The following is a 13226-nucleotide window of genomic DNA, read 5'->3' on the forward strand; positions in this document are numbered from 1 at the left end:
GGGGGCTTCTCTGGGCTAGAGGACGTCGGGCTGTCGTCAGCGTTGAGCAGGCCTTGTGCCTGGGTAGAGGTACTTTAGCCTCCTTTGTAGTTAGGGTTTCGCGTTGTGCATGAGAGGTTGGTCGGTGTGCCTGGAGTTTCGTGCGGAGCCAGAATGCCTGCCAGAACTTTTCAAAGGCAGTCTCCAAGGGCTCTTTTTCTCGATTACCCCTTAGACCATCCGCCATCTTTGGTGACCATGCGGTTCCAGGGTCATTACTCCGTCTTGTCGACCTTGCTGAGGTGAGGTGGCACTCAGAGGGGACCAGGATATCGCCCGCGGGTCCAAGGGGGGGGGACAGGGCTGTGCAGACTCTTTTGGCTGCCTGGAGTCCAGGGTCGGGAGATCGGCCGTCTCCCCAAGCACCCTGACCGTCGACCGTAATAGGCCGCGAGCTGAGGCTCCATGTGCTTCCATCGGGTCACCCAAATTCAAGCTTAGGGAGTAGTGGAGTGTAGTGAGGGTGCTCCCCTGGTTGCCTAGGGCCGAGTTTCTCAGGTTTTGCCACAGTTTTTTAGCTTTTTTTAGTATAGTTTAGGAGGAGCTAGTAGCAAACATGTCTGGCCATCTTGGCTGTCAGGCCCCGCCCCCAGTGATTCATGTTTTATTAAGTGATTGATGTATTACTGGTTATGATTTTTTTGATTTAATGAATTCATTATGGATTTGATCCTTGTATTGATTTTGTAACACTATTGGCATTGGTATGTGTTTTTTAAAAAAACATGCTTTGTTTTAATTGTTTTGTATCAATTAGTAATTCCTATTAATTAGTTGATTGGATTATTAACTGATTTCCTGTTTGCTATATAAGCACATTTTTCACTATGTGGTGTCAGCTTGAAAAAGACCTTTACGATCGAAACGTTGTGTTACACTCTGTTACAATAAAACTGCCTGCGGCTTTAATTTGGAGTGCCTGTGAGTTTTTCTTCTCTACCTATTATTCTGGGATTGCTGGTCCTGCGCTGGAGCACCCTTGGCTGTTGGGAATGAGTGCGGTTCTCACCATTTACTCTGCAAGAAGTAGTGTCTGATAATTAAAGGGGCGCTCACTCTATGGGTCACTAGGGGGCAGTGTCTGCAGGAAGTAGTCTGTTAATTAAAGGGGCGCTCACTCTATGGGTCACTAGGATACAGTGTCTGCAGGAAGTAGTGTCTGATAATTAAAGTAGCACTCACTCAGGGTGTCAGTAGGGGGCAGTATCTGCAATAATTAGTGTCCGATAATTGAAGGGGCGCTCACTTTATTGGTCAGTAGGGGGCTGCAACGGACCGTTTCAGCATAAAAGGGAATAAAATCCGTTTAGGCGATAATCCCCTTTTTACAGAAAAGCACAGCTACTGCAGAACATCAAAACTCACGAATTGGATATAGGCGAATGCATCAAACTCCCGAACTGTATACCAGGGAATGAGATAGCACTCCAAGCTGGAACCTCACGAATAGCTGCTAGCAGACGAATAGGAAAAGCATACATCAGCTTACACTCCTAGCAATCAATCTCCAACAGCATACAGTGAATCCCCCCAAGAACGAGACAAGGCTCCGTGTTGAGGGTCAAGCAGTGGTCTGTTTATTGAGGGCTACCTGCCCCTGTATTTATGCAGGTTTCCCACCTGGTGGACACTCCCCTAGGGGACCAGATGGAAGACTGTACCAAAAGACAGACATTTAGCATTTCAGGACAAACAGAGGAAAAACATCCCCACAATGCATCCTGGTTTCCTCCCTTCTGCCCTGGAGATAATTGGTGAAGTAATCCAATTATCTCCCAGGACAAAGACAAGACTCCATTACACATGTGGGGACACAAACACAGTAATATGCTTTAAAATATATACAGTTACTTGTTACACATTAAATATGGACATGTTACATATCCCCAGATAGCTCAGGTCTGGGTGCACATTATTAGGTGAATGGCACCCAGACTACACGAATACAGTTTAATCGCCATGGAGCCAAAGTCTTTAATCACAAGAATAGGCTCCATGGCATAGCTATCTGGGTTACCACAGTTCACATAAGAATACCGAATGAACGGCTGTTCGGCTACATCCCCACGAACAGGAACCAGGAGACGGACGGCTCAGCGGTGTTCGTGCAAATAAGTGTCCGTTTATAGTTCCATAAGTTAGGTGCCGAACACCGCTGGCCGTACGGTACTTGTAAAATGGCCGCCGCCACGTGTTCGGTCGACGAACAAAGACCACCCTGGATTAGTCAATTAAGCTGCGGTTAACCGCAGCTTCACGCAGGTAAACTGAGGGCACGCTCCAGCTCCCGGGTGGCCGGGCAATCGGTAGTTTGTTCGGTAGATAAAATGGCACGAATAAGCCTTTCTGCAGGGCAAATAAGTATTTTACAGTCTGGCCCAGAGTCCAAAGGCAGCAGGCGGGCAACCAGGCTCCTCCAATGCAATGTGGCGAGATTGGTCTCGTCACAGGGGCATTGTCTACAGGAAGTAGATTCTAATAATTAAAGGGGCATTCACTCTATGGGTCATTAGGGGACAGTATCTGCAGGAAGTAGTATATGATAATCAAAGGGGCATTCACTCTATGGGTCATTAGGGGACAGTATCTGCAGGAAGTAGTATATGATAATTAAAGGGGCGCTCACTCTATAGGTCACTAGGGGCAGTGTCTGCAGGATGTAGTGTCTGATAATTAAAGGGGAGCTCACTCTATAGGTCACTAGGGGGCAGTGTCTGCAGGAAGTAGTTTCTGATCATTAAAGGGGTGCTCACTCTATGGGTCACTAGGATGCAGTCAGGGCCGGATTAACATAGGGGCTGATGGAGCTGCAGCTCCAGGCCCAGGCCCATGGAATAGGCCCATTTAAAAAAAAAAAAAAAAAAAAAAAATTATTTTTTTTTTACACACACTACTCTTAGGTTTGCCACCTGACTGGTATTTTACTGGCACAGCCAGTATTTGAGGCTGCCTGGCCATGCCAGTATTGCAGTAATATCGGCAATACAAATGCAGGTATTTTTCTCCGAATAAATGGAGATTACTCTGCAATACCAGCACCGGCCAGTAGGGGTCACTGTGTGTCTAGAGAGGCAGGGATAGGAAATTACAGCATATCCCTGCCTCTCTCTACTACTCACTGATCCGTGGGGGAGCAGCAACACAGCACAGAGTCCAGACAGCAGCTCTACAGCTCAGGTAAGTGAGGGATGGGGGGGGAAAGGCAGGAGGGACACTTGGGGACACTGAGACACTAGGGGACATATGGGGAAACAGACACTAGAGGACACATGTGGACACTGAGACACTAGGGGACATATGGGGACACAGACACATGGGGACACTGAGACACTGGGAGACCTGGAAACACTGAGACACTTGAAAACAGGTGGGCACTGAGACACTAGGGGACACTGGGACACATGGGGATGCTGAGACACATGGGGACGCTGTGAGACATAGGGACATTGGGAGACACTGAGACATTGGGACACGGAGACACTATGTCCCCATTTCTCCCAGTGTCCCCATGTCCCCCATCCAGTGTCGCTAGTGTCTTGGTGTCCCCATGTCTCTGTGTGCCTAGTGTCCCCATGTGTCTCAGTGTCCCTATATGTCCCAGTGTCCCCATGTCTATGTCCACAACTGTCCTCATGTCTCCCAGTGTCCCCAAGTGTCTGTCTCCCAGCCAGTGTCCCCTAGTCTCCCAGTGTCCCCTAGTCTCCCAGTGTCTGTGTTCCCATGTCTCTGTCCCTAGTGTCTTAGTGTCCCCAAATGTTTCGGTTTCCCCATGTCTCCCAGTGTCTGTGTTCCTAGTGTCTCAGTGTGCCTAGTGTCCCCATGTCTCCCAGTGTCCCTATATGTCCCAGTGTCCCCATGTCTATGTCCAATACTGCCCCCATGTCTCCCAGTATCCCCAAGTGTTTGTCTCCCAGTCAGTGTCCCCTAGTCTCCCAGTGTCCCCTAGTCTCCCAGTGTCTGTGTCTCCCAGTCTCTGTGTCCCTGGGTCTCTGTGTCCCTGGGTCTCTGTGTCCCCATGTCACTCAGTGTCCCTGCGCCTCTCAGTGTCCCCATGTCTCACTGTGTCCCCAGTATCCTAGTGACATGGGGACACACTGAGACATGGGGACACTGGGAGACTGGGTGACATGGGGACACTGACACTGTGATACACTGGGTGACTTGCGAGACTGAGACACTGGGAGCAATCCATCTATACAGCAGAATCAAACTGTGAGTAGTTTGTTGGTGATTTTACACAATTTTCTCTGATGTCACTCCTTGTGATTATACAAATGATTAAGGCTGGTATATTTTTTCAAGAAAGGTGGCAACCCTAACTACTCTTCACATACTCTTGCTTAAATGAGCACTATAGGGTCAGGAACACAATCATGTATTTCTGACCCTATTATGTTAAAACCACCACCCTGGTCCCTTCTTGGCTCCCTAAGTATAGTAAAATATACTGCTGGGTCTGCATCTGAACTGACTGTCTGCTGACATCATCAGAAGTGGTGGTCTGAGCAAATTACAATACTTCCCCATAGGATTGGCTGATACTGTCAACTTGGCAGATCAGGGGCAGAGCCAGCACAAGCGCAACATAGCCCTGGTTAATCAGCATCTCCTCATAAAGATACATTGAATCAATGCATCTCTATGAGGAAAGTTCAGTGTCTGCATGCAGAGGGTGGAGACACTGAATGGCAGTGCTGCACACTAGGCAGTACTGCCACAGGAAGCACCTCTAGCAGCCATCTAAGGAGTGGCCAGTGGAGTTATTTTCTCTGAAAAGACAGTGTTTATTGCAAAAGGCCTGAATGGAATGATTCTACTTACCAGAACAAATACAATAAGCTGTAGTTGTTCTGGTGACTATAGTGTCCTTTTAAGTTTGGAAGCTTAAGAGGGATGTATGGGAACAAAACTTGTGTGGACTGGCTGACAATAAAATTAGTTTAGGTAATGCAGACGTTGGTCTCTCTAACACTGTGGCATGTCCCCTTTCTTTTACACTTACTACATACACATTTTCTCTGTCCCAGACTATATACCAGGAACTTCTGCCTGCTAGTAAGAAGGTAAGGAGAGAAGTGGACCAGCGAGTGCTAGGGGACAGTCCTTAGAAAGCATGGAGTGAGCGCATCATTAGACACATTTATGTCAAGCTCAGGGTGCTGCCTGCATAGTATGCCCTTACTTGGACAGCCTGCAGGATTGGCGGGCAGCAGCCTGACATGCATTCATGCCAGGCTGTCCTTCAAATTCTTTGGACAGACATGCCCCCTTTTTGGGCATGTTCTCCCCTTTTGGCAGGTCTGGTCACGTGATTCGCACCAGTGGCCCACCCTTTTACCATGCCCATTGACTTCCTGCTTCACTGGACACTGCTGTTAGGGGTTATGGATTTACTTGAAAGATGAAAGCATAAATTAGAGAGAGATTAGCATAGAGTATGTGTTTTCTTATAGCTGCATCCTATGAGTTTCCCTCCAGCACCATCTCCATCAGATACATGACGCTTGGGAGGTATTACTGATTTAGTGTTTTTGGTTGATAAAATTCCGTAATTAGGCCCATCATAATTGTCAGCACCAGGCCCAGTGTGCTCTTAATCCGGCCCTGGATGCAGTGTCTGCAGGAAGTATTGTCTGATAATTGAAAGGGCACTCACTCTATGGGTCACTAGGTGGCAGTGTCTACAGGAAATAGTGTCTTATAATTAAAGGGGCACTCACTCTATTGGTCAGTAGGGGGTATTGTCTACAGGAAGTTGATTCTAATAAGGGGCATTCACTCTATGGGTCACTAGGTGGCAGTGTCTACAGGAAGTAGTGTCTACAGGAAAGGGGTGCTCACTCTATGGGTCACTAGGGGGCAGTCTCTGCAGAAAGTAGTGTCTGATATTTAAAGGGCGCTCACTCTATGGGTCATTAGGGGACAGTATCTGCAGGAAGTAGTATATGATAATTAAAGGGGCGTTTACGCTACGGGTCACTAGATGCCAGTGTCTACAGGAAGTAGTGTCTAATAATTAAGGGGGTGTTCACTCTATAGGTCACTCTATAGGTCACTAGGATATAGAAAGTAGTGTCTGATATTTAAAGGGCGCTCACTCTATGGGTCATTAGGGGACAGTATCTGCAGGAAGTAGTATATGATAATTAAAAGTGCGTTTACGCTACGGGTCACTCGTTGCCAGTGTCTACAGGAAGTAGTGTCTAATAATTACTCTATAGGTCACTAGGGTGCAGGTTCTGCAGGAAGTAGTTGTGATGGTACAATCCGTTACTCCGTCAAGCATTCCCTTCTTCCCATAAAATAAAATCACCAAGTAATCCACAGAGTAATAAATTGCTGGTATCGCCGAATAATCCACACATGAGCCAAAGCTTAATGCTGGAACAGGACTGATTTACTGGCACACAGAACTCACAATTTATGCAACACAAAACTCCTCCTCTGGGCCAGGCTAGATAATTGAGTTCTTACAATACACATAGCTCAATTATCTGCTGGCCGGAACATTTACAGTTTAAAACATACTTTTTACCTAACATTCATAACTCTAAAACCATACATCGCATTCACATAAAAATTACATATTCACAATCAATCCATTCAGGGGAACAACAAATGGCATGAATTAGACCAGGGGTTCAAAAGTTAGTAAAAGTATCTTTTGTTCCCCTGGCTGGCAGCATATCAATCTGGCTCAAACAGGTTTTACAGGGGCCTCTATCCTGGAGACAAAGGGGAAAGTAATCCAATTATCCAGGGCTAGAGGCAGACTCCATTGAGCACATGGTTGCAAAAAGACATAAAACACTTTAAAATACATAAAGTCACCTTTTACACATAACACACAGACATTTCACATATCCCCAGATAGCTGGGATCTGAACGCACAAAACTACCGAATAGCGCGCAGATCCTATTCACACAGTTCAATTGCCATGGAGCTAAAGTCTTTCCCATAGTCTTTCATTATATGAATAGGCTCCATGGCATAGCTATCTGGGGGTATCACCGCTCACACAGGGCAAGTACCGAATGGCCCCACTGTATTTAAAGGGCCAGAATGAGTGACATGTACTCTGTTATGGCCGAATACCGTTTTTAAAGGGCCCAATCTCCCAGGGCCATAGTCCAAAGGCAGCAGACGGGCAGCCAGGCTTCTCCAATGCAATGTGGCGAGATTGCTCTCGTCACATCTCTCCCCTTTTCCAAACAGACTAACAGGGTATCTGACCTCCTGCCGTTCAGTGCCCTTGTTAGTCCAGCAGCCCACCCACAAAACAGAAACAGCAATACAGCCCACCCACAATAACTGGTTACTACACCTGGGTAGAGAAATTTGCCCATGTCCAGATGCCTCACCATGGCTGGGTGGGGGGCTGGTAGGCTGCCTTGGTGGGTTGCTGAGTGGGCAGAGACCAGTGGTACTCTGCCCGGATGCCAGCACTACCACGGGAGTAGTCTGGTTGAAGCCTGGTTGCTGGAGACCGACTGTCTCCCCTTTAGCTGCACCGCTCTGCTGCTGGAGACCAACTGTCTCCCCTTTAGTTACACAGCTCTGCTGCTGGAGACCGACTGTCTCCCCTTTGGCTAAACAGCCCTGTCGTGGGGGGGCAGGACCGACCATCCCTAGCCCCTGTGCTGGAAGTGCAGAGACCACGGTCCCATCTGCACAGGTGTGGGGCTTACTGTCTCCCCCTGGTATGTTAAGCTGCCGCTGGGGAGAGAGGGTAACAAGCTCCTCTCCCATATATACTTCAAGCCGCGGGGGAGGGAGACCGACTGTCTCTGCTCCCAATACAGAGTCCTGCTGCTGTAAAAGGAGACTGGGCTCTCTATTCCCTGTAGGATACTCTGCCGCTGGGGAATGGGGACTGGGCTCCCAATTCCCAAAAAATTATGCTGCTGCTGGAGGGCAGGATCAACTACCTCTGCCCCCTTTAACTCAGCCTGCCGCTGGGGAGGGAGGACGCTGCTCTCCTCTCCCTTCACTTTACACTGCCGCTGGGGAATGGAGACTGGGCTCCCAATTCCCAAAAAATCACGCTGCTGCTGGGGAGGGAGGACACTGCTCTCCTCTCCCTGGACTTCACACTGCCTTCCCGGCATATCACTCTGCTGCAGGAGGGCAGGAACAACTACCTCTGCCCCCTGTAACTCAGCCTGCCGCTGGGGAGGGAGTACGCTGCTCCCCTCTCCCTGCACTTTACACTGCCGCTGGGGATCTGGGCCGGGTACCCAGCATCCCTGTAGGGCCGGTGGAGAGACCTCGGTCCCATCTCCACCTGCCATCTGTGTGTGTCTCCAGGACAAATCTATGAGGTCCACTACCTCAGGTACCTCTGGCTGGTGGAGGAGAGGGAGTCCGGTTGCTGTACGGTGGAGGGATCTGCCATCCCCTCCTCCTGGAACTCACGCCGCCGCTGGGGAGAGAGACCGGGTGTCTGCTCTCCCTGGGAGATGTACTGCCGCTGGGGATCTGGGCCGGGTACCCAGCATCCCTGTAGGGCCGGTGGAGAGACCTCGGTCCCATCTCCACCTGCCGCCTGGGGTTCCTCCCAGTACATCTCTACGATGTCTTCCCAGCTGAAGGGGTCTGGATCTAGGTCTGTCACCTTGCTGTCCTGCTGAGCCTTCCCAATGGAGTGGAAGAGACCTCGGTAGTCCTGCTCCAGTTCCCACTCCATGGTTGCTAGGTGAAGCAGGTCTTGCCCTACCTCATGGGGGTCATCCCAGTCATGCCTAGCCTCCCTTGTGTAGAAAATGTCCTGAAGTCTGGTCTGCGAAGGGCTCCCGAAGTCAGTCTCTGCAAAGGACTCCCATAACAAGCCAGGACCATCAAACTCCTCTTCCTCTGGCTTGTCATCCTCGGCTGTCCAGGGTATATACTGTGCCATATACCACCAGAGTGCCTGGTAGGCATCCTCCAGCCATAGCTCCTGCCATACCCGGTGCTCCAATTTCAGCCGCTGGCGAGAGGGGGTAGCAGGTTCCTCTCCCTGACACTCTCTCTGCTGGTGGAGGGGGGGACCGACTGTCTTCCATTTCAATATTTTGTCCTGCTGCTGGGGTGCGAGACCGATGGTCTCTGTTCTCTGCAGGACACTTTGCCGCTGGGGAGGAAGGATGGTACCTTCAGCTCCCTGTAACACACTCTGCCGCTGGGGAGGAAGGACGGCACCTTCAGCTCCCTGTGACACACACTGCCGCTGAGGAGGAAGGACGGCACCTTCGGCTCCCTGGAACTCACACTGTCGCTGGGGAAGAAGGATGACACGTTCAGCTCCCTGTAACACACACTGCCGCTGGGGAGGAAGGACGACACCTTCAGCTCCCTGTGACACACACTGCCGCTGAGGAGGAAGGACGGCACCTTCGGCTCCCTGGAACTCACACTGCCGCTGGGGAAGAAGGATGACACGTTCAGCTCCCTGTAACACACACTGCCGCTGGGGAGGAAGGACGGCATCCTTGGCTCCCTGTAACTCACTCTGCCGCTGGGGAGGAAGCATACAATCCAATTCCCCCAATAACGAGACGACACTTCGTTTTGAGGTCAAAGCAGAACTGACTGTACTGGCACATACAGCTTCTTTTATTCACAATCCACAAACATAGCACTGCCCACAGGGTTTATAAATACAACCAATGAATCCGTACAATACACACAGACACTCCCACACAGAATCCTCCCCTCTGCCTGTGATATGATTACTGAACACCATGGGTAATATAATTATCACAGACAGAGAAATACAGTTTTATAAAACATATCACAGGGACCCCCAAAACATGCAATAACCCCATAAAAGTATATCCTCAGAACAGGGGGATCTGGGTGAACCACATATCCAAAATTCACCCATATCCTTTCAGTAGTTTGGAAGATACAGTTTAATGCAGATTCCGCAGAACATATACAGGCTGTATGAAAAATAATTACTGTATAATGTGTCCCCTGTTGTATAGTTTAAAATTACTGCACGATGTCTTTGTGCACCAAATACCGGCGAGATGGCACCGTGTAGAAAAGTCCAAACAGTGTCTGTGAGTTAAAATGGACGCCATCCATTGTTCTCACCATGTGCTTCATCCATTGTTCTCACCATGTGCCTCTAATACATGCCTAGGGCAGCACAAAACCAGGATACACCACTGCATTTACTGTAGCGTGGCCGAGTGCCTGTACCTCCGCAGCCCAGCGCAGGAGGAGAGGGCGCGCGAGTGAGCTCTGATCCAGATGACGTCATATTCCAGCTCCCAGGACCTCTACAGGGCGCGCTAGGGAGCTATACAGGAAATGCGGATCTCGATCAGAGTTCCCTCAGAGGAGCACTGCGGCAGCCCACACTGGACACCAGGCTGTCCATCCACTCCAGGTCTCCAAAAGGACTGGGTGGATTCAAGTGTGTGTGTCTCTTACAACACTGACCCTGTTCCCTTACCCCCTATAATGCTGCCTTACCTCCTCATACTGTTCCTAACCCCTCAACTTAGCCCCAGTCCCCCACAATACTGCCCCTTCCCCTAACCTAAAGCTCCAGATCCCACAGTACTGTTCTTATCTCCCCCCCACTATAGACTCAATCCCCCACAATTCCATTCCTATCCAATCCCTAATGCCCCATGTCCCACACAATACTGTCCATATCCCACCACACTAAAGCCCCATTCCCCAAAATACTGTTCCTAACCCTACCACTAACGCCCAATCCCCCACAACACTGCCCCTATTCCCCCCTTGCTAAATTCCCTATCCCCCCACAATACTGCCCCTACCCCCCACAATACTGCCCCTATCCCCCACAATACTGCCCCTATCCCCCCACAATACTGCTCCTATTCCTCCCTCGCTAAAGTCCCTATCCCCCCCACAATACTGCCCCTATCCCCCCACAATACTGCTCCTATTCCCCCCTCGCTAAAGTCCCTATCCCCCCCACAATACTGCTCCTATTCCCCCATACTAATACAGACTTTATTGGCGCTATATACATAATAATAATATTAAAGTCCCTATCCCACACAATTCTGCCCCTATCCCCCATACTAAAGCACAGTGACACAGAAAGGGGCTGGGGGGCAAGTTAGAGACAAAGGGAGGTATAATACACTAAAGGGGGTATAGAAACATAGAATGTGACGGCAGATAAGAACCATTCGGCCCACCTAGTCTGCCCAGTTTTCTAAATACTTTCATTAGTCCCTGGCCTTATCTTATAGTGTAATACACACAGGGATAACACATTGAAGAGGGGGTATGTATCACTAAAGGGGGTAAGAAATTCAAAAGAGGGGTTACGAGGTACAAAGTTGAAGATACATTTTTTCTTGGGGGGGAGGGGGAAATGCATAGTCGCTTGTGTAGCAAACAATCCTTGCATCGGTCCTGTCCACACTTACGGTTATTATCTTTTTCTGGCTATTATACATGGCAGCATCATGCTCCCTCCATTCTGGATTCTTCAACTGGTCTGGAGCTATTTAACAAGCTTGAGGCGTCTAATTGTTTAATTATTCCTGTCAGCTGGGAGGACGAGCTTAACCATATGTGATGCTGCCATGTATAATAGCCAGGAAAAGAAAATAACGCTAAGTATGGAAACAATTGTCTGCAGTAACAGACATTCACAACCTCCTTCTGCATCAATCCAAGGGTGTCTTTTTCCTTCTGTCAGGTGAAAGCAAAGCAGGAGCTGGAGGTGAAAGTGAAGTCATTCGCCCCTCCGTATGTGAGTAACAAACTTCTCTTCTTATTTCGGAGCCTTTTTAACCGAACGTATTCTTAGCATCTATGTTTCATTTCTGTGTTGTAAATGGTAAAAGATAAAACTCTGTGTAGTATTGTCCTGTATTTACCTCCACCCTGAGACCCAACATAAAGGAGAAACAGAAAAATGGGCAAAGAGACTTGTCGACGTTACAGACAGATTGACACGTTTTGTTGGTGTTTTCAGGTCAGTTTATTACATCTGTTTTTTGTGTGCGGTAACCATAGTTTCATAACGCACAGCCGTTCTTCACCCCAAACTCATTAGTCATTTCCGCTACTGTGAAGTCTTTTGTGAAATGGATCATTTTGTAAAAAAAATAGCAACCGTTTTGCAGAGAAAATGCAACAATTTTTTAGACAATTTATAGAACAATTTGATGAATACAAACATATTAGAGAACAAAAATAAAAGTCACTTTCAGAGCACTTTGATAAATCTCCCCCAGAGCAATGTGCGCTCTAACCATGGCAGGACTGATTGTTTCTGAGGGGCAATCACCATGGAAACCAATGGAATGTTCCTGCTGATTGCTCCATAGCTGTAACAGTCACCATGGAAACCAATGGAATGTAACAGTCACTATAGAAACCAATGGAATGTTCCTGCCGATAGACCCACTTGGCCCCTGAATGTTCTGTTTCCTTGTTTTCCTTTCTAGGCCAGCGACCCGGAGCTCTACCTGCTGCCAGGAGTGGAGGGCGAGGGAAGCTCCTATGCATCATCAGTCACTCCCGCTGGGTATAATGTGGAGCACCCACCCTGGGACCAGCCTTTTATACACCCCGCTACTGACAGCAGCAGGAGGTCACCAAAAGCACTGCTAAGAGAAAAGGACAGAAACCCTTTAATCTCCAGAAGCAAAGAGCAGGAGGGGATGCCATCTGTGAATCTACTGAACTATCCCAGACAGAGCGTGGATGAGCAACTTACTGCAGCAGCCACAGGTGGGTCCACGGGAATCGGAGGATTGTGCGATAATTATTACTGTAATATCAGAACTTGGGAGTGTTATAAAGAATATCTTTATTATTTAACTTCCACTTCACAATTCACAGGATAGTACATGGGAACCCAGATAATTTTCATCCCATTCAGAAACCATTGGACTCTTACTTGCATGATGGTAGCATAACCATAACCATAACTATGGTGCCTCGTTAACACTGGTCCTCTTGACCCTTGTTTATTTTTATTTATTTAACCATTTGGACAAGAAGTTAGCTGTCTGACGTATTTATTTAATTTGTTTTTGTAACTATTTCATAATTTCCCTGCTTATCAGAATATTCATGGAGCTATTGTGGACTATTGATGGAACTGAATGGCTTGTAGCTTCAATTTTAGGAAGCTTTCAGGGAGCAAATTCATTGTGTATTGTTTTTTTTCTCTAAAATTTTGAAAACAAATTTGGAA

General features: G+C 48.3%; 1 protein-coding gene across 3 annotated transcripts in view; it reads left to right on the forward strand.

Annotated features, from left to right (window-relative positions):
* SPATA1 (spermatogenesis associated 1) overlaps nt 1-13226 on the forward strand; it is a 124677-nt gene that overhangs the window by 59544 nt on the left and 51907 nt on the right. For 2 of the 3 annotated variants that reach the window (XM_063427623.1, XM_063427624.1), the window contains exons 4-5: nt 11718-11771; nt 12472-12757. In XM_063427623.1, the coding sequence (XP_063283693.1) occupies nt 11718-11771; nt 12472-12757 (340 nt within the window). The remainder of the gene's footprint in view (nt 1-11717; nt 11772-12471; nt 12758-13226) is intronic. The other variant, XM_063427626.1, reaches the window with a different exon arrangement.

The sequence above is a fragment of the Pelobates fuscus genome, chromosome 7, assembly GCF_036172605.1.
Source record: "Pelobates fuscus isolate aPelFus1 chromosome 7, aPelFus1.pri, whole genome shotgun sequence".
NCBI classification, from domain to species: domain Eukaryota; kingdom Metazoa; phylum Chordata; class Amphibia; order Anura; family Pelobatidae; genus Pelobates; species Pelobates fuscus.